This window comes from Accipiter gentilis, chromosome 25 (assembly GCF_929443795.1).
Source record: "Accipiter gentilis chromosome 25, bAccGen1.1, whole genome shotgun sequence".
In the NCBI taxonomy this organism is placed as follows: Eukaryota; Metazoa; Chordata; class Aves; order Accipitriformes; family Accipitridae; genus Astur; species Astur gentilis.
In genome coordinates this window covers 11,490,108-11,515,313 of record NC_064904.1, presented here as the reverse complement: position 1 = coordinate 11,515,313, position 25,206 = coordinate 11,490,108, and the positions used below count along the sequence as shown (strand labels likewise).

The 25,206-nt window shown below is 38.3% G+C and overlaps 1 protein-coding gene across 12 annotated transcripts in view; it reads left to right on the top strand.

The window, feature by feature from the left end:
* CDC42BPB (CDC42 binding protein kinase beta) overlaps positions 1-25,206 on the top strand; it is a 108,232-nt gene that overhangs the window by 70,965 nt on the left and 12,061 nt on the right. For 5 of the 12 annotated variants that reach the window (XR_007509624.1, XM_049828985.1, XM_049828977.1 and 2 more), the window contains 20 exons: positions 656-789; positions 4,132-4,374; positions 6,013-6,123; positions 6,582-6,826; positions 7,006-7,111; positions 7,691-7,815; positions 8,594-8,699; positions 10,354-10,502; positions 11,131-11,225; positions 11,313-11,392; positions 12,802-12,852; positions 13,976-14,065; positions 14,504-14,578; positions 14,983-15,088; positions 17,552-17,688; positions 18,272-18,411; positions 19,603-19,626; positions 19,972-20,053; positions 23,933-24,149; positions 24,530-24,592. Coding sequence is in view for 11 of the 12 variants with exons in the window: in XM_049828985.1 (XP_049684942.1) it covers positions 656-789; positions 4,132-4,374; positions 6,013-6,123; positions 6,582-6,826; positions 7,006-7,111; positions 7,691-7,815; positions 8,594-8,699; positions 10,354-10,502; positions 11,131-11,225; positions 11,313-11,392; positions 12,802-12,852; positions 13,976-14,065; positions 14,504-14,578; positions 14,983-15,088; positions 17,552-17,688; positions 18,272-18,411; positions 19,603-19,626; positions 19,972-20,053; positions 23,933-24,149; positions 24,530-24,592 (2,379 nt within the window). In the remaining variant the exon portion in view is untranslated. The remainder of the gene's footprint in view (positions 1-655; positions 790-4,131; positions 4,375-6,012; positions 6,124-6,581; positions 6,827-7,005; positions 7,112-7,690; positions 7,816-8,593; positions 8,700-10,353; positions 10,503-11,130; positions 11,226-11,312; positions 11,393-12,801; positions 12,853-13,975; positions 14,066-14,503; positions 14,579-14,982; positions 15,089-17,551; positions 17,689-18,271; positions 18,412-19,602; positions 19,627-19,971; positions 20,054-23,932; positions 24,150-24,529; positions 24,593-25,206) is intronic. The other 7 variants (XM_049828979.1, XM_049828978.1, XM_049828983.1 and 4 more) reach the window with 5 other exon arrangements.

The following is a 25,206-nucleotide window of genomic DNA, read 5'->3' as shown; positions in this document are numbered from 1 at the left end:
AACCAAATGGAGAATGGCAGTTTATTTTCTTACCAGCTCTAAGATTGAGCAGAAATATATAAAGATGGTTAGTTTGTTGTGCTTAAAGATGATAATTTCAAATCAAATTTCTTTAATTATCTTTGAGAGTAAAGAGAGAACTACCAGGAGAACATGCTGCCAGGAACATGGGCAGTTGGGTCTCCAGCCTGCCTCATATAGGATGGTATTTCCTTCCCAGATTGTTGGTTCTTGTCTACTCTAGGAAATAAATAGTCCTTTCATGTCTTGCTAGATGCACTAATGATTGACTGTAGCCTTGCTTGTCATATAATTAAAACTATTTAGGAGACAAATTACTAGAACTAGAATTAGAACAACTCAAGTTTATATCAATTTTTTAAAGGGCTAGAAGTTGCATTCCTCAAGCCAAAGCCCTGTGCTAAGGCTTTTTCACTTAGAGATCACAGTCTTTGTGAGGATTTCTTTAATAGGCTGACAAAATTAAAATTATTTGGTGTCAGTGCCCCAATATTACCTTAAACAGTCTAAAATCATGGGAAAGGAAAAGAAGTTGATTTTTCAAGCAAAGTGATGCCAATTTGGTTGAATAATGTTGCTTGCTTTATTGGTGTAAATTTGGGACCAGTTACCTTTAATATGTATTAATCTACAGATATAAGTAAGCTGGAAGGACAGCTTGCAGATGCAGTGGCTTTTCGACAAGAACATGAAGACTCTATACACAAGCTGAAAGGACTAGAAAAACAGTGCAGAGTACTGCGGCAAGAAAAGGAGGACCTTCATAAGGTATTGATCCAAAGACAGATATGTTTAAAAATGGTCATGTAAAGTAGTTATAGAACAGTTCTGTTGTGATTGCAATTTTAGTGTTTTAAATGCTTCTTTTTAAAACTGTACCACAATGTTAGCAAACCTGTTAATTTCATTAGCAATAAAGTAGTTTTCCAAAGGAGCACACTTTGGTTTTTTGGAAATTGATAGGCATCTCACTTATTTCAGATGTGTTCCGCTAGATGGAACAAAAACTTAAAGATGGTTTTAGTTTACCTGTTTAATTTTTCTCAGCTGTTTCACTATAAGTCTGAGGGCAATGAAGAGAGACTTCAGCGCCTTGGGATGACTGGTTAAGGGATCAGGATTACAAGTAGTCTTCTCTTCTATCCTTCCAGTTGCAGGGAATGATGTGGGAAGAAACAGGAAGAGGCAGCAGATCAATACCTGGCTCCAAGGCTTGTGTCACTGCCAGAATTTGGGGGATTTTGGTCATGGGTCGGTTTACATGACACCAGGCCTGCTGGCGACAGACAGGGGTACACCTGTCTCAAAGCGGGAAAGGATCTTTGCACAGGAGTTAGTAGGGCTCATTGAAAGAGCTTTAAACTAGATTTGAAGGGGGAAAGGGATAAAACCTGCTTGCTAGAGATAAGCCTGTGGTTGGCACACCAGTGTTTGAGGGATGGTGTGCTAGTGAGGTCTTGCGGTCTGCCATCACAGTGGAGGTATGGGACGGCGAGCCATGTGACGGCAAAGACTCAAGGGTTATTGATGTGTTAGAAACCACAGAAGTGCCTGAGGATGGTCAAGTAGGATTAGGGCTTCTCCCCCAAAAATGGTGGCAGGATCAACAGCCCAACTGAAGTGCATCTACACCAATGCATGCAGCATGGGCAACAGGAGGAGCTGGAAGCCATTGTGCAGCAGGAAAACTATGATATAGTTGCTGTTACAGAAACATGGTGGGATGACTCCTGTAACTGGAGCGCTGCCATGGATGGCTATAAACTCTTCAGAAGGGGTTAGGCAAGGACAGAGAGGTGGTGGGGTAGCCCTGTCAGGGAATGTTTTGACTGTCCAGAGCTTGACAATGATGATGATAGGGTTGAGTGTTTATGGGTAAGAAGCGGGGGGAAGGCCAACAAGGCAGATATCATGGTGGGAGTCTGTTATAGACTTCCCAACCAGGATGAAGAGGCAGACAAAATATTCTGTAAGCAGCTAGGAGAAGTCTCACAATCGCTAGCCCTTGTTCTCATGGGGGACTTCAACTTGCCAGATGTCTGCTGGCAATACAGTACAGCAGAGAGGAAACAGTCCAAGAGGTTCCTGGAGTGGTTGGAAGGTAATTTCCTGACACAGCTGGTGAGTGAGCCAACTAGGGAAGGTGCTCTGCTGGACCTGTTGTTTGCAAACAGAGGAGGACCTGTGGGGGATGTGATGGTTGGAGGCTGTCTCGGGCACAGCCATCACAAAGAGTTTTTGATTCTCAGAGAAGTAAGGAGGGGGGTCAGCAGAACTGCTACCTTGGACTTCCGAAGGGCAGATTTGGCCTGTTTCGGAGACTGTTTGGCACAGTCCCTTGGGAGGTAGTCCTGAAGGGCAAAGGAGTCCAGGAAGGCTGGACATTCTTCAAGAGAAAATCTGAAAGGCGCAGGAGCAGGCCATCCCCATGTGCTGAAAGACAAGCCAGCAGGGAAGACCAGCCTGGCTGAACAGAGAGCTTTGGCTGGAACTCAGGAAAAAGGGGAGAATTTATGGCCTTTGGAAGAAGGGGCAGGCAACTTGGGGGACTACAAAGATGTCGTGAGGTTATGCAGGGAGAAAATTAGAAGGGCTAAAGTCCAGCTAGAACTTAATCTGGCTACTGCTGTAAAAGACAATAAAAAACGTTTCTATAAATACATTAGCAACAAAAAGAAGTCTAAAGAGTATCTCCATCCTTCATTGGATGCAGTGGGAAACAGGGTGACAAAGGATGAGGAAAAGGCTGAGGTACTTAATGCCTACTTTGTCTCAGTGTTTAATAGTAAGACCAGTTGTTTCTCAGGTGCCCAGCGCCCAACTTAAATGATTCTATGATAATATGCACAGGAGTTAAACTCGGATCTATGGCTAGTCATCAGTCCTGTAGATACCAAAAAGCATATATATATGAAAGAGTTAATAGAGCTAGGTCACTGCTCTAGCTTGAGCCCACTTACTCTTTGTAATACCAAAAGGTTAATTATTGCTTAAGGCTGAGGTTGACTTTTATGTAATTGCTGGACTTATTTACTCTTCTGTAAATTACACATTTGTTTGGTTCCTAAAGTGTAACAGTATCTTAGTTTGTCAGCAAAATATTTTGCAGTAAAGTAAATATGGGTTTGCATATACTACATCCCACTTTCAGTAATATCAAGAAAACTGTATCTATGCAAAGAGCTAGTTTTGGAAAAGTCTAGCAGCTGTATTGCTCATGTGGCATTTAAATGGACCCAAAAGTAATCCATGGGCCAAAATCTCTGGGGTTTTTGTCCACGAGAATTTAACAGCCTCTCTCCTGTCTGTTAACCACTGGTAAGGGTTATTTACCAGAGTGTATGAGTAGCAGAGAAGGAAAATCTGCTCCTTCTGGTTTGAACACATGCCTTTTGGGAAGTTAATGAATGCTCCTGCAATACTCCTACTAACAGCAGAAATTTTTAGAAGTCCCTTGGCCAGTATACATTTATCCTGTCTAGTTCTGCTCTTTTTCTTATTTTTTTTCCTCCCACTTTCAAATGATTTTATGTAGAAGATTCAATTTTTATTTTAATCTTGTTAATTTTTGTTAACTACTTGCTGTAAAAAAACCAGCTTTTATACTTTCAGTTGAAGTATTAGAGCTTCACAGTTTGTTCTAAGGAATATTCCTCAGTTTTCTGAAGAACTTCACAAGATTGGCTGCAGCATCTCAGTGTTGGTACAGCATATCTGATATGTCCCTTGAATGTGCTGTCTGCTAAAACATTCCTTTAAAAAAGGTTACTGTTATGCAGGTACATTATGGTAATCTAATATTAAGGTATTTAGAAGTGGGGTGGCCTTGTGTAGTCAGATTTATTAGAAAAACTTCTGGAACACCAAAGACGCTTTTGGAGCTGCCACATTAGAAGCAGAATAACTGCTGTCTTGGTATGTTACTGTTACTACTGCTTAGCCAGGAAAAAAGAAAAAGTGTGAATTAAGAATTAGAAATAATATTTAGAAGTTATGTGAGGTGGTTGAGCTTTCAAGTCATGCTTATGTAGGTGCAGTTCCTTTGTTCTTGGAAAGAATATATGAAGTTCAAATGACTCTCTTTATTACATTTTTTTTTATTTAAACCAGCAACTTGTAGAAGCCTCAGAGAGATTAAAGACACAATCCAAAGAATTGAGGGATGCCCACCAACAAAGAAAGCTAGCTGTGCAGGAGTTCTCTGAGCTCAGTGAGAGGATGGGAGACTTGCGGTCTCAAAAGCAGAAGCTGTCCCGGCAACTTCGTGACAAAGAAGAAGAGGTGGAAGTGAGCATGCAGAAAATTGATGCTATGCGACAGGACATCCGTAAATCAGAGAAGATCAGAAAAGAGGTAGCTTGATAAAATAGCTAACAACATGTTTCAGCTGCTGCTTATCCAGTATCTCATATGTGATTGTATTGAAAAATTGGGACTGTTAATGATAATTTACTTTGTCCATCTGTAAGAAATTGCCCCAGTAACTCTTCCATATGACTTTGCTACAGGTCACAAAATAGATCTTGAATTTGTTTCTAAATGTTTTACTCATGTAGCAGGAAACTGAGTCGTCTTTTTTTATTTGTACTCAGGCTGATTTTAGTCTGGAGGAAACTATTCTTGCTATATGCCCAGCTTCTTAGTTCTTGTGTTTTGATTCTTGTAGACTCTGACTCATAGTCAGCTTGAAACCTAGAAAGCTTAATGTCTTCATGTGTTTTAAGGTTGGAGTATTCTGAGTTTGTTTGTTTTAACTGAATTTTTCTCTTCAGCTGGAGGGAGGAATAGTGATACAGACTAAATACATGGTTTTCCTTCCTCTATAGTTAGTCATTGTAGAGAATGTCTGTAATATCTTTAAGCAAATTTATTTCCAATTAGTATTCTAGGTAATCTATAGTTTTACATGAGATGAAGTAGATAACCAGAAGAGGGCAGAAGAAACAGCTATTGTAGTTAACCCGGAGTGTTTTAATTACTGAAAAACATTAAATTTTGTATATTCTTTGGGTGAAGTGTAGAAGAGAAATTCAAGAGCTTTATAAACATTGCTACAAAACTTCTAGCAAATTGAAGGGCAGTCTATGAAAATGTAGTAAGAGATGAAGTTTCTCGGACTTTTATCCATGAATAAGTAGTAGTTCATTGGGAAAGGTGAAGGGCTGTGGCACCTCATCTCTACAGTAGAGTGCAGCAGGTATTCAAGTATTGTTGCTTATTCAGTTAAATATCTCCATGCAGGGCTTTATAATCTCCTGTCTTTGTTCTCCCAAATTCCTCTGTTCTGCCTTTCCCAACAGCTGTATTAATCTTCTATTCAGAACATAGTCTATAAATTCATTATCTTGGCCCACAATTGTAAATATGGTTGTTTCAAAAACAACTTTGCTAGTTGCATTTGAATGAAGAAAAACAAATCTTACTCTTCCTGTCATGTTTTAAAACTGTGCTACTGTTGGTTGAATTCCAACAGTTGCTTCTAAATATAAATCGTCTTTCTGATAAGCTTTCTGAAGTCAATAAATGGATGATCAAGCTTACTTTGTTCCATAACTGCAAAATAAAAGTGTTCAGTGTTCAAATTTGAAGTATTTTGCAATAGTTTGGCTCAAAGGTTGGGATTTTTAAACTGCCTTAGTAGATACTGAGGCATGGAGCTAACCTGTAAATGTATGAGACTTTCTTCTTTCACAACTGGAATGACTTCCTAGTGTCATTTCCTTCTCTTAGCATTAACAGAAGCTGAGCAGTTTCCCTGCATATGCTTGGTGTAGTTCATATCAGTACAAAAGTCAGATAGTAATAGTTCTACTGAATGAGACAGATGCCTGGATCGCTGAAGGCAAAACAATTATCATGACATTCCAAGATGATTGTTATAGTGGTGTAACGTAAAATAGAAATAAGGAAAACTTGCTGCTCGTCCATGTGGAGGAAAGGAAATAATACACTATCTTGTGTTGAAATGACTTAAATTTACTTCTGTTACAGCTGGAAGCCCAACTTGAAGAAGTTGTAGCAGAAGCATCAAAAGAACGCAAGCTTCGGGAGCACAGTGAGGTCTTCTCCAAACAACTGGAAAATGAACTGGAAGCTTTAAAGGTTACATGTTTTTTGATAAATGTTTACTCATGGCACAGGAGCTGCAATAGTTTTGCTTGCACAACTGTTGATACCTGTGGGAAACTTAAAAACTACAACATTACTAGAAACCTGACCTATCCTGTTCAGATTTATTTGCTTTTTTGCTTGAAAGACTTTAGTATCTCATTGGACATGAACATCTTGAAAATGTCCAGTTTATATAAATTCTAAGCAGATACTAAACCAATATGGTCCAAATCTGTTATCTCTGCAACCCATTTGAACCCCTTATTAGGGTCATGTAAGCACAGCAGTCACTTATGGGTCTTAATGGTTGGAGACAGGCACCTTATAATCACTTGGGGCCCAAATAAAAATTTTCCCAGGTGCCACCAGTTGGACAGTTCTAATTTTAAATAATATTCCCAAAATGTAAAGATCATAGTCTCTTCCTGATGGTTTCTTTTGTTCTACAGCTGAAGCAGGGAGGCCGGACAGCAGGTGCCACACTAGAACATCAGCAGGAGCTTTCCAAAATTAAGTCTGAGCTGGAAAAGAAAATCTTATTTTATGAAGAGGAGCTGGTCCGACGAGAAGCATCACATGTTTTGGAAGTAAAAAATGTGAAAAAGGAAGTACATGATTCAGAGAGCCATCAGCTTGCACTGCAGAAAGAGATCATGATATTAAAGGATAAATTAGAGAAAACAAAGCGAGAGAGGTAAGCTTTTGGGCATGATTCATTAACCATGGATTTCTTTTTTTTGTGTATTGCATTGCATAGGTATCTGTGCAGGTTGGTATTTCACCTTAACTCTGTTTATTCCTTTTTGAAAATCCAGTCTACAGGTTCAGCAATGTTACAGTATAAGTGTTTCTATTTCTTGTCCTTCTCCTTAGGCACAGTGAAATGGAGGAAGCAGTAGGAACAATGAAAGAGAAATACGAGCGCGAAAGATCTATGCTCTTGGAAGATAACAAAAAGCTGACAACAGAAAATGAGAGGGTAATTATTTTAGGAAACATTTTTAAGCAAAATATATTCTTACTTCATTACTTTCTTTTGTTGAAGTAGTGTACTCATTGGTCAGAACAAGATCTGTGAATGTTCAGGCAGTATCTGAATAAAACAAATGTCATTTTTGCCATATAAATGTCAGAGATCTAGCTAAATAGTAACTTCAGCATCTCAGTACTGCTCTTTGTGGCATTGATTCCCACAACTCAGAGGGCACCACCTTCTGATTTCTTAATGAAGGCCACACAGAGAGGGAAGCATTTACAAAGACTGCTTGCCTTCCTGATGGGTTACAGTTAAACCTCATTCCTCTCAATGACCTCTACATTTACTTTTCCTTTGTTTTGGATTGTTTTGTGTGAACTAGCAATGTGTTCTTCTATGCTCAGTAGCTAGTCTCCAGTTCCACAAAAGAAGAACCCCTTCCAGTTCTTTGGTCTGTGTTAGAACCTCCAGATAACCCAGGGTGGTCTTGTTTGTTCAGATTCTGTAGGTGTGTAGACCTACACATATGTAAAAAGTCTGAAACTGACATAAGTCACAGATTAAATTAATGTTTTGTTTCAGCTCTGCTCCTTTGTGGACAAATTAACAGAACAGAACAGACAGCTAGAAGATGAGCTCCAAGACCTAGCAGCAAAGAAGGAGTCTGTTGCTCACTGGGAAGCTCAGATTGCAGAAATTATTCAATGGTATGTGCTGTTTAGAGATCCAGATGGCTACTTTCAACTTTTGAAATATTGATTGGCTTTTTTTTTTTTCTTTCAATGTATAGCTAGGCCCTTTCTCTTTGTCTGGGATCAACAAAAGCATGGTACTTCTGAGCGCTGATTAGCTGTTTCTCTTCTGCTTTCTAGTATTGCTGAGTAGTAATGACAAGTGAAATTGCCAGATGCTATTAAGTACGAAGGAGAGGGTTTTGGTGTCAGCTTGCTTCAGTCTCTAAAGTGATCATTAAATCACCCAATTTGGAATATTTTGATAAATTCATTCAGGAAGATCCATGTTAACATATAGAAGAACCTCACTAGCTGTACTAGACAAGCACTTGAACTTAATTCACAGGTCAGTTCTTCCCCCTGTTATTTGCTGTTTTAGCAAGCTGTGTGCAAGTATTTTCAGCATGCGAGACAAGAAGGACTTGAAGGTAGCCCTTATAAAAATTGAGCAAGCAATATGCAGATCATGTTCCAAACAATAACAGTGAATCTCTGCAGAACTCTTGCTGATGGCAGACGGGAAACTTCGTTTCCTTAGCAACAGCCACAATCAAGAGGATCAGATAAAAGAAAAATCTAAAGCAGACAAAATAAGATGTATTCAGTTTTCTGTTGTTGGGAGTTTTCCCTGCTTTGTCCATTTCTGTTATATCCCTAAATCCAGTGCAGACACTCTGATTATTTGGTGGTACGGTATTTGGTGCTATGAGCCATGCAACTTAAATAACAGGTTTTTGTAATTGCACAACAGGGTAAGTGATGAGAAGGATGCTCGTGGCTATCTCCAAGCATTAGCTTCCAAGATGACAGAAGAACTAGAATCATTGAGAAGTTCTAGTCTGGGGTCACGAACACTGGTAAGAAAATAGCAAGCATTCGGGCTGTCCTGGGGATGTCTAAGATGATGCATTTTTAATTTCAGCTATCTGTTCACAATCAGAATTCTTTTCTAATAAATTCTCTGCTTTCTTGTCTAGTTTTTATCTATTGCTTGTGAAATCCATCTAGGTAATCTGATCAGAATTTGATAATTACAGGGGGCAGTTGTTTCACACTAATCTGCCATCATAAACTGCTTCAAACAGTACAGAGGAGAGAAGAAACAGTAACTTAAACCATTAAAGGGGAGTACAGAAATGTACCTCACCACATTAGAAGCAAGTGAATAGGTACAGTGAGGTAGTTACAGTTACAAGTGAATAGTTACAGTGAGATAAGAAAGTTAGTTTTCTTTTGTGAACAAGTATTAGCTGGTTGATATTGTTACAAACTAGTGACATGCTGAGAGCATGTAGCTTTATTTACATGCAGAACAATGAGACCTTATGCCATAAGTTTCCCATACAGTAGTAAAATGAATTTCCCGAAAAAAATCTGCAAGATAGAACAGCTCTCAAAAAGGAGCATGGTTTCAAAGACGAAAACACTGGTTTGCCTTGGCAGGTACTAAATACCTGCCATAAGGAAAGGGAGAGCCATTTGCAGCTAGGCATGGAAGCTCGCATCCCTAGCAATGCCAGTCAGCACAGTCTGCCATGCAAGGAGTCCATCTGCTGCTGGTTTATAGAGATAAGAAGTTACTTGCCCCTTCCAAACCTATGAATCGGAGAGAATAAGAGAAAGTTATGACTTCCTATCAACTAACATTTGCCTACATCATCAAGAGACAGTTATAATATTGAGAGGTTTAATAGGAAGAAATATCGGATCAAATGTAGTTGGCATTTTCCTCTTAGCTACTGCCAGAATAAAGAGCGCTGTCTGTTCTTTATATTACAGCTGGTTTTGTAACTTCAGCAGAACCTGATCTAAGGCAATTATTTCTCAACATAAAAAATTCCTTTCATTTTCATGACTGTTACTTGCAAGTTCATGTGTGACTAGAGAGGTATCCATCAGGGAATATAAAAATAGGTAGTCGACACTGAAAAATGCCTGAACAGCTCGGAATATTAGCTTTTGAGGGTAGTAAGGTAGAATTGCATGGTGTATGAAGAGGTATAGAGTATACTACTTAGCAAGCATAAGAGTTGTTTAGGCAAACGTTCTAGATATCTTGGGTATCTCAAGACCTGAATTATTTCATTTTTTCATGGTTTTGTTACTCTTGCTATGTTTTAGATTGGTATGTTTTACATTAAATATTACATTTATCTCATGATTGGAAGTCTAGTGTGTCACTGTGCAGGTCTTATACTCTTTTCTAGATTGGACAATGAACACTAGGCATTTTCAATGTGTCGTCTCAGTTTGAATTCGATGCTCAGTGATCCAGCATTTTGGTTTCAAGCATATTATGTTAGTGTTTTAACCAATATAAAAATTGCTCATTACTCCATTTTTGTGTAACGAAGTGTGACTATTGACAGATTTCTATGCCACAGGTATGCTGTCCATAACTAATTAAAAGAGCATTCTCTGAACCATTGTTAAAGCTAATTCATGTCTTTGAACAAGAGCAGAAATATCTTTAGACAGTTGATATTAAAATTCAGTAACTTACTACGACAGGATCCACTTTGGAAAGTGCGACGCAGTCAGAAGTTGGATATGTCAGCTAGGCTGGAATTACAATCTGCCCTTGATGCAGAAATTCGTGCCAAACAACTAGTTCAAGAAGAACTACGAAAAGTTAAAGATGCAAACATATCTTTTGAAAGGTAATAAGGGCTTTGGCTCTGTTTGTGTTTTAATGTACTGCTCTAAACTGCTGATAAGAATAGTAACAACTTTCTTAAAATGGCCCCTTGTGTCTGGGATATTTGACTTTGCCAGGAAGATACCATTCTACAGACTACACATTTCTTACGTAGTCAAATGAGAACTGTAAAAAATATTTCAAGTAAACATTTCACTGCTGTGAATAGTTTGGTAATAAGATACAGATCTTGGGCACCTGAGGAAAAAAAACGTAAGAGCAAATTCAAAGCAAATTCAATACCTTTTCTTAGACAAACTGGAGAGTAGATATATTGGGAATTAAAAGCCAAACTACTATTAGAATAATTTTGTTTGGCAGATATCTGCAATGATAGCAGGAGTCTCAAGTACAGTTTTCACTATCTAGTCAAGTAGTGAGGTACCTATTCAGGGGAAAAATAAAATTAATCAGCTTAAAAAAAAAAATCTTTTAAAATACCACCACTTGCTCAAAAAAAAAAACCAAACAAAAAAAAGGCATTTTCCAAACATCTGAGATGTGGGACCAGAAATGAACAACCCTGTGCACTGGCATTGCTGCCTTTGAGATATTTCAGATTGCATTTTGATCATATTTTGTTGCTTTAGTAAATTAAAGGAATCAGAAGCGAAAAATAGGGAACTGTTGGAAGAGATGGAAGGTTTGAAGAAAAAACTGGAAGAAAAATACAGAACAGATTCAGGTAATTAAAGTTACTGTGTTTTAACAGAGTTCTAACACCACCTGCAATGTTGCCTTTTAGCTAAGCCTGTTCTGCTTTGTGTTTTAGGTCTCAAACTTCCAGACTTTCAAGATTCCATTTTTGAATATTTCAACACCTCTCCTCTTGCACGTGATCTGACTTTCAGAGTGAGTTATTACATAAAGTAACTATAAAAATACGGTAACAGAATTATATTTTTATTACACAGAAGTAATACTTGGGCACTATATGGCACGTTTGGATCTGGCATACTAACAAAATTAGTGTGACAGAATTGGATGCCCAGTAGATGTCAGATTGCTTGGTATTTTGTAGAGAAGCTCTCACCTTTGGGAAATATTCCCAGAAGTTCACATTAATTATTACCTGTTCTAACTTCTTTGTTTAGGTTAATCTCAAATGTTTGGCTAAATAATATATATTCAGGGTCTTTTTGGAAGGGCTGGCACACCCTGTTACAAATAAGGGATTAAATGCTTTGCAGTTGAAAGATGCTGGTTAATACAAGGAAAAGTGTTCACACGGTTCAAGGAGTGTTTAAACAGATACATAAAATTATTGGCTCCAGATCTTGATAGAGTGGTTAAAGTAGAAGGAACTGGGAAGAGAATCAGAGGAGGCACAGATGTTGGTATAACAAGTTTATCATGACACACCCTCTGATCCTTAGAAAACTAACCATACAAATCACAGCTCCAAGCGGGCGTTTCACTTTAAAAGGTTTGTGCATTCCCCAAGGAAGCAACTGTTAAATGCAATGTTGAATCACATTTCCTTACTTCGTGAACTCTTGATCTGTGAAGATTTTCTGGGATGTTTTTTTGCAAAACATACAGACAGTTTAGGATAAAACCAAGAGCTTGAACTGGAAAGAATAATCTGTTATGTTTATGGAGCTGATTTAAAGGGGCTCAGGTTAAAAACTCATCAGTCTGGTTAGATTTTTATATCTGAAATGTGTACCCCCCTCCCCAGTTGTCACTGTGGCTAAAAAGAAAGCCTATGGACATGCTGTGATATTTGCATACACTTTGTGTATGTGCTGTTCCCAGTCAAAAAATGTCAACGCTGCCTTTCTTGGTGAAGCAGTAAGATGTGCTATATGGATGAAGTGGATGGAAGAGAGAGAAACATGATATATGATATATGCTACTATCTGAATAATAATTTTTATCTACCAACCTTGATATTTTAAAATATGCTTTAAAAAGTACCAGATATACTTTAGCATGTAGAATATCAAGCCCATAACTAATCAAGATTCCATTCTACAGATCTTGCAATAAATATGTAGTCGCTATGGAAATGCAGGTGGCATTTTCTGATGAATTACATTAAAATTGCTGATACTGTACTTAATGATTTCCATTAACAATTTTTTTCATGTGTACTTATAAAGATAGTCCATGCCATCTGCTCTGGGTTAATTTAATTTGAATAAATATCATTTGGCCATACAAAACATTATATTTAGCTAGGCTACTAATACTCTAGCTGAAGTTTTCTTGTGGGTGATAAGTGATCATTTTTATCCCTCATATCTGTTACAACAAAGGATTCTGTTTCTTCTTCGTCTACATCTTCTCTGCTAGCCTTTTGGGAAGAAGTAAGTTTTTGCTAGTAGTTTTGTCTCTTTACTTTATTGTGACCTGTCATAGTAAAAATGGCCTTCTAAAACTAGATATTTTATTTCCTTAACTTCTCTGTAACTTAATCCACTAAATAGAGCTAGTTTAATTTTCTTTTAATATCTCTTCACAGGCTTACTATTATGTATTTTGACTATCTATATGGCAAAAGCTGAATCACACTTAGCATTTTTAAATAGTTCATCTTACATAATGGTACAATTTGATCTTAAATGGCCCAGGCCTACCAATCAATTCATAACAAAAAAAATACCAAATATCTGAACATATTTAATGAGCTAACTGAACTTGAGCCATCTTCCTGTCTAAGCTGGCTGGGAAGTGAGTGATTCATTACTGTTGCCTTTAGTGCTAATTACATCATTGATGTGAAGTCTAATCTGATGTTTGTTAATCATGATTTTCATGATGTCCTCAGAGTACGATAATACAGTATCCTACTTCCACACCCAGCTGCTTTAGCTCTGGAATTGTAGCATACTTCCCCCTTGTGCTGGCAATTAGTAGTTGCTAATTTAAGTGTGAAATTAATAGAAGGCTTGTAATGGATGCTAGTCTTAAATTTTAGTGAAATAAAAGACAATGTGATTAAGTAGACATGATTCTTTTAATGACAGAGGCCAACCATTTTTAAACAAGTTTTTAAAAGGTTGTGTAGTACTACTTTAAGAATTTTTCTTGTGGCAGAATTGCTGGATGCTGTGTGATAGAAAAATCCTAGTGTAGTACCATGAGAAATAAGCTATTTTATGGATGATCACCAAGCTTCACAAACATCATTCCATACCTGCATGCAAGAGATTAGACACAGCCTTGCTGGGAGAAGGCAGCTGTTACAGCATTTATGCTACCTACTATGAGGTTTTGCATTTCAGTACTTCCAGCTTTACAGCTTTTCCGTCAGGTGGCAGGGTTTGTTTTGAGGAAAGATATTATTTTTTTTTCAGAGTGGAAAGTTGTTAGATGTATGTGTACTGCATATAGAAATCACCATTGTTTTTTGTTTCCATTTTGTTGACATGAGAACACTTCATCACATCTGTGGTATCTAATCTAACATGTTTGCTGTCACTTTTGCAGACCAGTTCTATTAGTGAGCAGGAAACACAGGGTCCCAAGTCAGAAGTTTCACCATCTACTTCAGTTGTAACTGCAGAGCAACAACAAGAAGTAAGAGAGCCATTATTTTACCCTGAAGAGTAATTCACTAGAAAGTCTCTGTGTCTTGTTCATGATAAATACATATTGCAGCATTCATTATGAAGAAGCAGTATTGAATGTTGCTTATTTGCAATGTGTCAGTGTTAATTGCACCTGCTTTGAGGACAGTTGCAAATGAAACCTTTTTTCTGGCTCTGTGTATGTTGATGTACCTCATTTTCATATGTTTTTTGTATTGCTGCTTGTTTGTTAGTGTGCAGGCTTTCCTGTGAGTGCTTTAAAACACAATCTGTTTCTATTAAATCAGAATTATGATGTTTATGACAATTACATTTTTTTATAATTTTCAAAAAAAAACTAATCAGAAAACAATAAGTTTTGCCACCCCAATCTTGAAGCAAATTCTTGAAGCCTCATTTTGCTCAATTACAGTTTTTTGTGATTCAGGAACCAATTCGGCTTCAGAGGATGCCTGCTGCTCCTTCCCCCACCATTCAATCCATTTCTCTAGCTGTACCAAAGGTAGGGGGACTGTGCTAACCTTATTCTAAAGAACAAAGGAAAAAATACCATTTATAAATTAGCCCTCCATGTTTGTTCTTGTCCTGTTTGGGTTTGTCATGTGTTTGTTTGTTTAGGTCTGTGTTTTTAATCAAATGTTTCCAAATGCAAGTTGATGGGTTTTGATTTGTCAGAAGGAATGACAAAAAATAGTTGGTTGTAGGTTTGGGTTTGAGTGTCTTGTGCAGTTGGAAATAAAAGTCTTACTATTGTCTTGCAGCACCTTTTTCAAGCTGCACTTACTTAAAAGAAGCCCAGGTTTCATAATGTACACTCTGATATACTGGAGGGTGGTGAAGGGAGATGCTTGCATTACCTAAGTACAGAAAGTGAAAAGTTATTTTTATCCTGAATGTATCTTTCAGCCTAAAGCTCACCAGCTCAATATCAAGTCATTCACAAGCCCTACTCAGTGTAGTCATTGCACCTCTCTTATGGTGGGATTAGTTCGACAAGGTTATGCCTGTGACGGTGAGTCAGTTAAACTTTTTATATTTTCAGCAAGACCCTGAAAAAATCGTCCCAAAACACTAATGTATTTTAAGGCAACCATTTCTTTGGGGAGGGCATGAAAGAGAGGGGTGGCTGCCACCGAATGGTTCTCCTTTCTTTTGCATCATCATCAGACTTCTAAAGTTAAAGAATTAATGTAAGCCCTCATGGTTTCCTTTCATATTATTAATTAATTCTGCTACCATTAGTGCTGTTACAGTGTGAGTTGGGAGGGGGAGGTGGAGAAGGCAGGACTGTTTTCTGTTTCCATAGTAGAGCAGACTATGGGAATGCTCTGGGAACATGAATCTGAGTCTGTTTTATGCTATCCTGATCATAAACCCTGTATGTTGGAAGGACCATTTGCTAGGTTTTTGGGCCTGTAGCCTGTCTTCCTGTCCATTAGTTTTATTTAAAATGCTTTCTCTGATGCATGTGTCTCTATTGAATTTCATGTTTGAGTATATGGGAGTATTTTTATTTGAAAATACTTATCTGTATCTTGATTAGACACATGAACTCAGTAAATAGTCCACAAATCTGTTGAAGACACTACAGTATATATATCCTTATTGCATTTCTGTGCCTAGCTTAGTTCATGCTAGTGACACTCTCTCCAGTGACACCTTCAGTATCATATTCAGATTGCTTCATCTGCCCTTCAGGGCTTTTTTCATGGCAGATCTTCTGGTGGCAGTTTTTCCCCAGGAGCACCTATTGTTCTGCCAGCACTTGCCCTGGGGCTGCCTTTTGTCTCCCATTGCTGGCAGTTCTGAACTCTTGTTTTTGCATCTCTTTCTGCAAGTTTGAAACAGTCTTTTTCCTTTAGTGTAGCTATCAACTTAGGTCTTTTTTTTTTTCCCCTCATGTATTTTGATTAAGCTCTGCATCATTAGTTTTCCAGTTTGCCTCTTCTACTCCAGATCTTGACAGCTACAGAAAAAACTGGAATCACATTGACATAAGAACAGAGATGACTCCAGTAGAACAAAACTTTTGCCATGTTCCACTCCCAATGACTTGCTTTTCCCAGTTCCTCCTCTTTTTAATGCTGGAGAGTATGGTAAAATACAGCTGCATTTCCAGAGGCCTGTAAAACTGGCTATATCCTTTGGATTTCCCCTGTTCTGCAATGTGTGTGCCTTGATATGCATGGTCCCGAATAATTATGATGCCTCCTGAAAGAGCTGAATTTATTATCTGGTCTTGGGGAGCACCTACAATACTTTGCACGCACGACTTTTTGGTAACCCCGGTTCTTGTGGGAGCAACTGTAGCTCAAAGAACAAGCCAGGCAGCCTGCTCTGGGCTGCCCTCTCTCCTGGCTGTTCCCTTGGGCATTGTGAGCGGTTGGTTTGCAGCCCAGTCTGTGGCTCTAGCAGAAGCAGGCTGTTTCCAGGTTTTCTGGAATCCTTTGACCCTTTGTAAGAATGGGACTATATGTGCAAAGGGTATCTGCCAGATGCTCACTTCCGAGAATATGGTTAGGAGGACACACAGGGTAGGTCACAGTGCCATGCCACTCTCCCACTGCCTTCCCAAGCCTACTGGTAGAAACAGGGTAGCTGGGACAAACCAGGCAAAATCTCTGTGGAAAGATCTGGTCCATAAACTGTGGGTCAGATTCCTCGATATAACGTGTCAATTCGTTCTGCAGTTCTTGGTAGTCTGTCTCATATGAAGTAGCATATATTCTGAGTTTTTTCTGTGTAGTGCTTCCGTGTGAAGTGCTGTATAGATAAGGGACTTAGAGATGTCTGTCCCTTGCTGGTGTAGCACAAATTGGTACAAAGTGGTGTAAATGGTAAGAAAGAATGCAACAATTAGTATAGATGTTTGCTCCTTATTTGAACTCTAAGATAGATAGATATACCCGTTTCACCACACAGGCGTTTCAGTCCTTGTCCCTTGGCTTCTACTTTATTATGCTTTACAAGTCTATTGCCTGTGTTTATTAGTTTAACCCTTTCTAATTTTTTGGCCAATTCAGTGTTATTTTGTCTTTGCAGTATTCTTGCATATTTGGATCAAATTAAACACCTACTATATTTGTCTTGTTCCCTATCACTGCCCCGTAATTTTTATTCCTCCTTTATTAATACTTTTTCTCTTCTGTGACTGGGTTAGTTTCTGCTTAATACCAGTGAGGCTGACCAATTCCTTTTCCTTCTGGACAGTGCTTTCAAAAGTTGCCTTGAAATGTGGACTCGGTTCCTGCCCTTTATGGAAGTAATAGGCTTAAAAGAGAAAATAAAAGCACTTTGGAGGGTCTCGTGCAATATCTATGTCCTACTCCTTTAGCATAGTGGGCTATTGCAATATTTGACTGCCTATTTTAGTGTGATTAATTAATTTGCTGAGCATAAGGGTAGACTGCGTTAATCTCCTGTTATGATTGACTCATACATGCATTTCACTGTGAATTTTCTCTTTTGTACTTAGTGTGTTCATTTGCATGCCATGTTTCCTGCAAGGATAGCGCACCTCAGGTCTGCCCCATACCCCCTGAGCAAGCCAAAAGGCCTCTTGGAGTAGACGTGCAAAGAGGAATAGGAACCGCCTATAAAGGTTATGTCAAGGTAATAGTCTTTTGTTCTTGGACAAGAGAAGAATACTAAACTTCACTTACAGCTATGCAGCTTGGAACCTCCAAGTATGTTTAAACAGATCTCCTGAATTGTGCTAAAGCTGTAAGGCTTTCTGTGCTATCTTACGTAACTTATTTAACCTTCGTTGCTTTAGATGTGGGAGAAACGGTTGGTTTTACTACAAGAGCTGAAGGTTAGTAGATTAGTAGCTGCAACGTTCATAAGCAGCAGGGGAGTGGGGGGAAGCATGCTTTAAGGAAGAATTTCTGTCAGTGTTGATGTAAGCATAATATAAAAGGTAAACTCTTACCATTTTGGCATTTGTGGAATATACAAGCCCCATTGTTTGTCCTAATGCTGCCTAATATACTTATTAAATTGTAACAGGGAATGGTTGAACTTAAGGGAGGAAAACTGATTGCTTGATTACTTGACATTTTTCACTCCGTTTTGAAGGGCAAGTAGAACGTGTTCTAATTCCGTTGATCTAAGTATAAGCTTTTCTAAATGTCCCTGCTTTTTGTGTCTACTACATGTGCTTACATTTAATAAGCAATTAGTTATTTATACACAGGTCCCAAAGCCTACAGGAGTTAAGAAAGGGTGGCAGAGGGCTTATGCAGTTGTCTGTGACTGTAAACTGTTCTTATATGATGTGCCTGAAGGAAAATCCACCCAGCCTGGAGTTGTTGCAAGTCAAGTCTTGGATCTCAGGTTTGTATTATTATGACAGAGTAGATATCCTCTGTATTTTTCCCCTAACAGGAATATATATTTATAGTACACAGGAAACTTGAACATCATGAGAGCTCTGGTCTGAGAAGACCTGTCTTCTGTATATAGACTGCAGCTAAGTTTAGGCTGAACAAATTGGCTCAACAAGAAGTCACTTCAGTGACTTTATAGTCACTTATATTACAATCACTAATATTTACAGTATTAGCATGCTTCTTCCTAGAATTCCATATGCACACATGGAAAACAAATAGAATTTGGTAGATTGTTTTTCCCCTGCACTCTGACCTTAACATTGAGTCACAGGTCATCCCATAGCCAGTCATTTCAGGAACATTAGAAAAACTGAAGTAGTCTTCAGAAAAGCACCAAGTAATTTGCAGTGCCAGTGGCTCTGACCCTGCCTTCTCACAGGAGTTTTTCCATGGTGAAACATTTGAACCACTGAATGCTGTCTACAAAAGTTCTTGGACTTACATTGATCAGAGTAACCAAGAAGTTTTTTTAATTTCAATTTATGGAATTATCAAGACAGTGTAATACCTTTTCATGTTACAGCACTTTTTATCTCTGTTGAATATAAAGTTTGCATTCACAAGCACCTTGATATATTTTTTTTCCAGGCAGTAGTACCGTGGGGTTGCATCAGTACTGCTGTTCTGTTCTCATATTTATTCTCTAAGAACCATCAGTGTCAGCTCTCTCTGACATTTTGGCAGCAGGAGCAGAAGCGTGGAAGTATTGCAAATAACAGCATTCACATCAGTACATTGCTTGAAGCATCTCAGCCAGATATTATACCAACTGTCCCATGCTTTATCTGCTTATTGTAGCTGCCTCTTCAAGTCTGTCTTCTGAGGATTCTTAGATGTTTTAATAGATGTTAACCACCACAGCTATGAATTCTAGCATGGGCAAGTTTCAGGCATTAGTGTCATCTTTACCCTAAAATTGGCAATTATGGTGATCAGCTTGGTCAAATTCAGTTTAAAAAGTCTTGTGTAGACAAGTCTGCTGGGGTGGAGCACTGAAATGCAGAAGTTCTGATGTCTGTTTATTTTACTGTAATAGAGAATAAAATCTAGCTGTTTTGAAAACCCCTATTTGAATCCCACAAACTATAATTATGTTGCCAAGAGCTTTTTATGTGATTTTTCTTTTTTTCCAAAGGCCCCTCTCTTGCTACACATTGAGGTATGAATTATTCATTTCTAATGTGTCTGCTGGGCTGGAAGAGCAATATTCTTGCTGCTAATTGTAGAGTAGGTGTGGTCGGTAAACCAAAACTACACAAAGCCACCCCACTTAACTTCAGGTGGACTGAGTTACATGTACTGAATGCTGTAGAAACATAACTAAAGCTTGTGAGTTGTTTGGGTCAAGGATGGTTAGAGCATAATAAAGCAGTGATGGCAGTTGTGACCTCTGTGCGGTGTTAGGAGATTGCAGGCTGTTGAAACAGTTGTGATATCAATTAGATTTTGCTGAATAATGTTAGTGTGTGCATGTATGTGATTCTCTTGCTCTCTTTCTTACTAGAGATGAAGATTTTTGTGTGAGCTCTGTCCTAGCATCGGATGTAATACATGCAACTCGTAAGGACATCCCTTGTATATTCAGGGTATGGTTACCAATTTGCTCTTAAAGAAAATAAAAGTTAAATACCCGTGTTTTGTTTTGATAGTGAAGTATGTTATCCATATTAAATGTTCATTAAGCTATGCAGAAGTATAAGAATTTACAAGGGGTGCTGAAATGTGTAGAAGAATAAATAATACGATACTTCTCATAACTTAATTGTAAAGAACAAAGTTCTCCTTCTTTTGCTGCTTCCTTGTATATCAAGTTTGGCCTTTTTTTATTTTCTTGATTATAATTCAGTATATTTTTGTCTCCACTTCCATTGGTATTACCAGATTCTGCTTTTTCTTTCTTAGCTTTGGAGGACTCTATGGAGTCTAGGAACTGATGCTGTAACACAGTAGGCTGAAGCTGGGTTGTGCTCACTGATTCTAGTTTGCCATGTATTGTCTTGTATAAAAAAAATACATTTGAAATTTTAGTTTCCTTAATTTCATATTTAAGTATAGTAGAAAAAAATTAAGAGAAAATAATTAGCTTAGTTAGAACATACATCGAAGAGAATATTATATCTGAATGCTGTATTTAGGTTTTAACAACAGGAACGTCTTTCTTGGGTTTTATGTGAATTATATTTAATCTGGAGTTAAAATACAGAGAAGAGTATGTTAGTAGCCATTATCTATAATCCCTTGCATTTGAATACAGAAACTCACTGTTTTCAGCGTCTCTGATCCTTAGTCATTTAGAATCAAGTCAATGGAACATGGAAGCCAAAGACCTGACAGTCACATGCAGTGCCAATCATTTGGTCCTTTAGGGTTTTACTTAGGTAATGTCTTGGGTGTTTGAATGCTCCTGTGGCTTTGCTTTTCTGCTTTTTTGTAGAAATATTTTCTGCAGTGGATTTTCATCCTTTGGTTTACTACTGCTTTTACCTTAATTTTCCTCTTACTTGTTTCTAAATGTATTTTTAATTATTTTTTTATTCCCATCTGCCTGCTCTCTTCTCAAATTAGCAAATGTGGAATACTATGGGAAAGGACTTCTAAGGAGAGAAAATGAACTATGCAGAATGGTGGTTGATTTGCTTAAGAAAAAAGCATCCATACCGTTTAGCCTGCCTGACTTGCTGCTCTAATTTCTGCCTGCGGTTTTTAACTGAAAGGGTATCTAAGAAAAAAACTTTTGTCAGATATCCCCATGTAAGAATATTTGTGTGGCTAGACATGACAAAATGTCTCCACGGTTTGATCAGATTGTCCCCTACTAAAGGGATCTGATGAATTAACTGGAAGCCTGGTGTGTGAGTATAACCATTTAGATACCCTGTTGACAGGGACCAGAGAAGGTGCTGCCAAAGTCTATCTCTTTTCTCAGTTTTCTGTCCCCCTTTAAAAGAAGGAATTTTTAAACTGGAAACCACTAATATCTGATGCAAGAGAGTCTATTTTCTCAATTTCATTTAGTTCTAGGTTTGTATCTTGCTGACATAATGACATAAAGTGGCTTCTACACAACAGTTAAAACTGTTACTTTGTCATCTGTGTAAAAAATGTGGTCCTTCTTTCATATCTGTTATTTCATGTAACACAGGATGATATTGGTGGCCCACCAAAGACAGGTTTTAATTTCTTTTGGATCTTCCACCAGCAGAAAGCAATATTAGAATGCTGCCAAGCACTAAAATATTGCCACCTTAGACCCTCCCATGAAATCAGGAAGAGGAAGAACTTGTCTCAGACTCCAACATTCTCTCCTTGTTAACCAGTTTTTAAAGCTGGATGTTAGGCCGTCCTGTCATCCAGACACTACAGTCTAAGTGCTGCCATCAATACGTTTTTGATAATAGTGTAAGTGTGTCTGTAGTGGAGTCCTTCCACAGCTTAGCAGTTTGATTTAAGAAGCCTTGAGTTTCATAGTAAGTACTGGATTTTTGTATGATGAATAATGCTAGGTATATTATGACCAACTTCTCCCATGTTTTCTGCATTTGACTGCATATAAGATGCCACCTTCAAAAGACTGAGAAGTAATACATGGTGGTACTTCAAAGGGAAAACCATAGCTGAAGTCTGCTTTGGTTTGGTTTTGTTTTCAAATTTAGAAATATTATCCATTATGCCTCCATCCATCTTTAAAATATTAATGCTTAGTTACAGTTTAGACATGAACACAGCTTGATGCAGAGTAATAAGAGCTTTGAGCAATTGCAGGCTACTAAGTTCTTTTCCTATTGCTCTTCACTTTTCTCTTCTGGAGTTCTGTCTTTCACATCCTATTGTTCCAAGTTTATTTTCAGATATATTTTATCTTTTAAGACAAATGTTATTGCTTAATTTACTCTTTAAGAAAGTGTATGTTGCATAACCACATCATCCATCTTTACCATGATTTTCTTATAAAGGTGTATAGACTGAAGGTGTGTTATTCCATGTATGAATAGTCACAGCTTTCAGGTTTGCACTTTTGCACCTTCTGCTGCTTTTTTTCTCTCTAATTGTTGTTATTCTAAAAGTCTGTTGTGAGGGCTGATACTGGCTGATGGCCGGTTTGTCTGTGACTGAAAGCCACAGTTCCCATGATCTCATAAACCCTTTGATCTCTTCATACAGGACACAAAACTAATATTGAGAAATAGTAAGTGCATACTTTGGGCAACAGAAAGTTCCTGGATAGTTTTTCTATTCAGGGTACATTCTGCTTTGAGATGTAAGGATGATTTACCTGAAAATTAAGTGAAGCCATAGTGATTTTCTTTTAATACGGGGAAGTGGGAGAATGCACTACTTCAGTCTCAAAACACTGCTTTCCTCCAGAGCTTTTAATGCAGACATGATGTGCTCTTCCCCCTGGACAAATATTTTGAAAATTAAGCAGGAAAATCAAAATCTAGAACTGATCATAGAAATGCCATTGGGTTTAAATGCATCTGACTCAGAAAACATGTATGTCATTTTCAGTAAGTTATTAGATGATGGTGGGGGGAGGGATCAGGACAAATTATGGCATGCTACTGAAATTCCAGAGCAGGAAGGAGCCTTTTACTACCATGTATTGATTATTGTAGTAAAGGAATTATCCTGGTTTCGGCTGGGATAAAGTTAATTTTCTTCCTAGTAGCTGGTATAGTGTTATGTCTTGGATTCGGTATGAGAAGAATGTTGATAACACACTGATGTTTTCAGCTGTTGCTAAGTAATGTTTAGACTAAGACAGGGATTTTTCAGCTTCTCATGCCCAGCCAGCAAGAAGGCTGGAGGGGCACAAGAAGTTGGGAGGGGACACAGCCAGGACAGCTGACCCAAACTGGCCAAAGGGGTATTCCACACCATGTGATGTCATGCCCAGTACATAAACTGGGAGGAGTGGGCCTGGGGGGGGGGGGGGGGGGGGGGGGTGTCACTGCTCAGGAACTAACTGGGCATCAGTTGGCGGGTGGTGAGCAACTGCGTTGTGCATCACTTGTTTTGTATATTCCAACCCTTTTATTATGATAGTCATTTTATTATTATTATCATCACTATTAGTTTCTTCCTTTCTGTTCTATTAAACTGTTTTTATCTCAACCCATGAGCTTTACCTTCTTCCTTCCAATTCTTTCCCCCATCCCACTGCAGGGGGGGGGGCGCGGGGGAGTGAGTGAGCGGCTGCGTGGTGCTTAGTTGCTGCCTGGGGTTAAACCACAACAGAATGTAGCATTCCTTGCCCATATTTTAGGCTTCAGAATGATTAAGCAAAACTGACAAAACCACTGTGGCTTGTGCGGGTTTTTTTCGAAGCACTGTGGCCATATCCCTCAGGTACACCATCACATTATGAAAAAGTGTATTTTATTTTCACAGTTCTGAAGTATATAATACCGACAAAAAGGGCTTTTATTACCCTTACTAATTTCACTTTCTCTATCTGTTAAAAGGTGACAGCTTCTCTCTTAGGTTTGCCTTCAAAGTCTTGTTCTCTACTCATCCTGACGGAAAACGAGAATGAGAAGAGAAAGTGGGTTGGAATCCTAGAAGGGTTGCAGTCTATCCTGCACAAAAACAGACTGAAAAACCAGGTTGTGCATATTCCACAAGAAGCCTATGACAGTACGCTGCCTCTTATTAAAGCAAGTTTAGCTGCTGCTATTGTAGGTATGTTTGGTTTAACTTTTTAAGTGTGTGAGGGTTGTTGGAGCTTTTACATGGGCTTCTGTAATGAGAGCACTGACACCTTGAAATAAATTCCTCAGCTGAATTCCTTCATAGGAATTTAATAATGGGGGGGAAATGCTAATCTTGCATCAATATTCAAATTTCTTCATCCACTTGGAGTAAATAATACTGTTTAGTTGTTTTAGCAATACGGTATATAGCATGCTTTTGGCAGACTGTGTGAACTTAAGCAGAATTGATTTGCTGTTGAAAATCTGTTTGTCCCAAAACTTTTCCAGCCGTTCAAAGCAAACAGTCTGTTTTAGAGACAAGATTGAGTGTAGCTGAAATAATAGCCTTTTTTCTCCTTCCTGGTTTAGATCGAGATAGAATAGCAATTGGTTCAGAAGAAGGACTGTATGTGATAGAGGTGACCCGTGACGGTAAGTTGGGCCATAATGCATGCAGTAATTACATACAGAATAATGAGCTCCATAACTTCTAGTGCTGTTATAATATAGGTTACACAACAGCCCTTCATGTATAGTAAGTATTAAGCACTCAGTTAATTGATGAGAAGGAAAAGTGAATGTGAGATACAAGCACTAATTTGGTCATTATCATTACATTCAGTTGACTGGCTGAAATTAAAGAGGTGAGTTACTGGGCATATTCTGACACATTCTCACCTTAACTGTGTTCCCACAGCAGGTAGCAAAATGCTTCAGCACACAGAGCACACATGGCACGCACACACAGCAGCAGTTGATGCACAGCAAATTGTCAGGCACTCACTAAATAGAACTTGAATTGAGTGAGAAAAACTTGACATGGAAACAGACTTGTTCTGACCTGCACCATCAGAGGACTTAAACTGCCATGAATTCAAAGTTAGACAGCCAGTGCAAGCAACACAAGAGTTTGTAGACTTTCCATTAAAGCCACCACATATTGTTGTCTGTTTCTTCCAGAAATTTGACAACCACTCACATTCTGTTTCAGACCGATGGTGGCCAAAGCAAATGCCTTGCTTTCCCCTTTCCATTATCTCTTTATT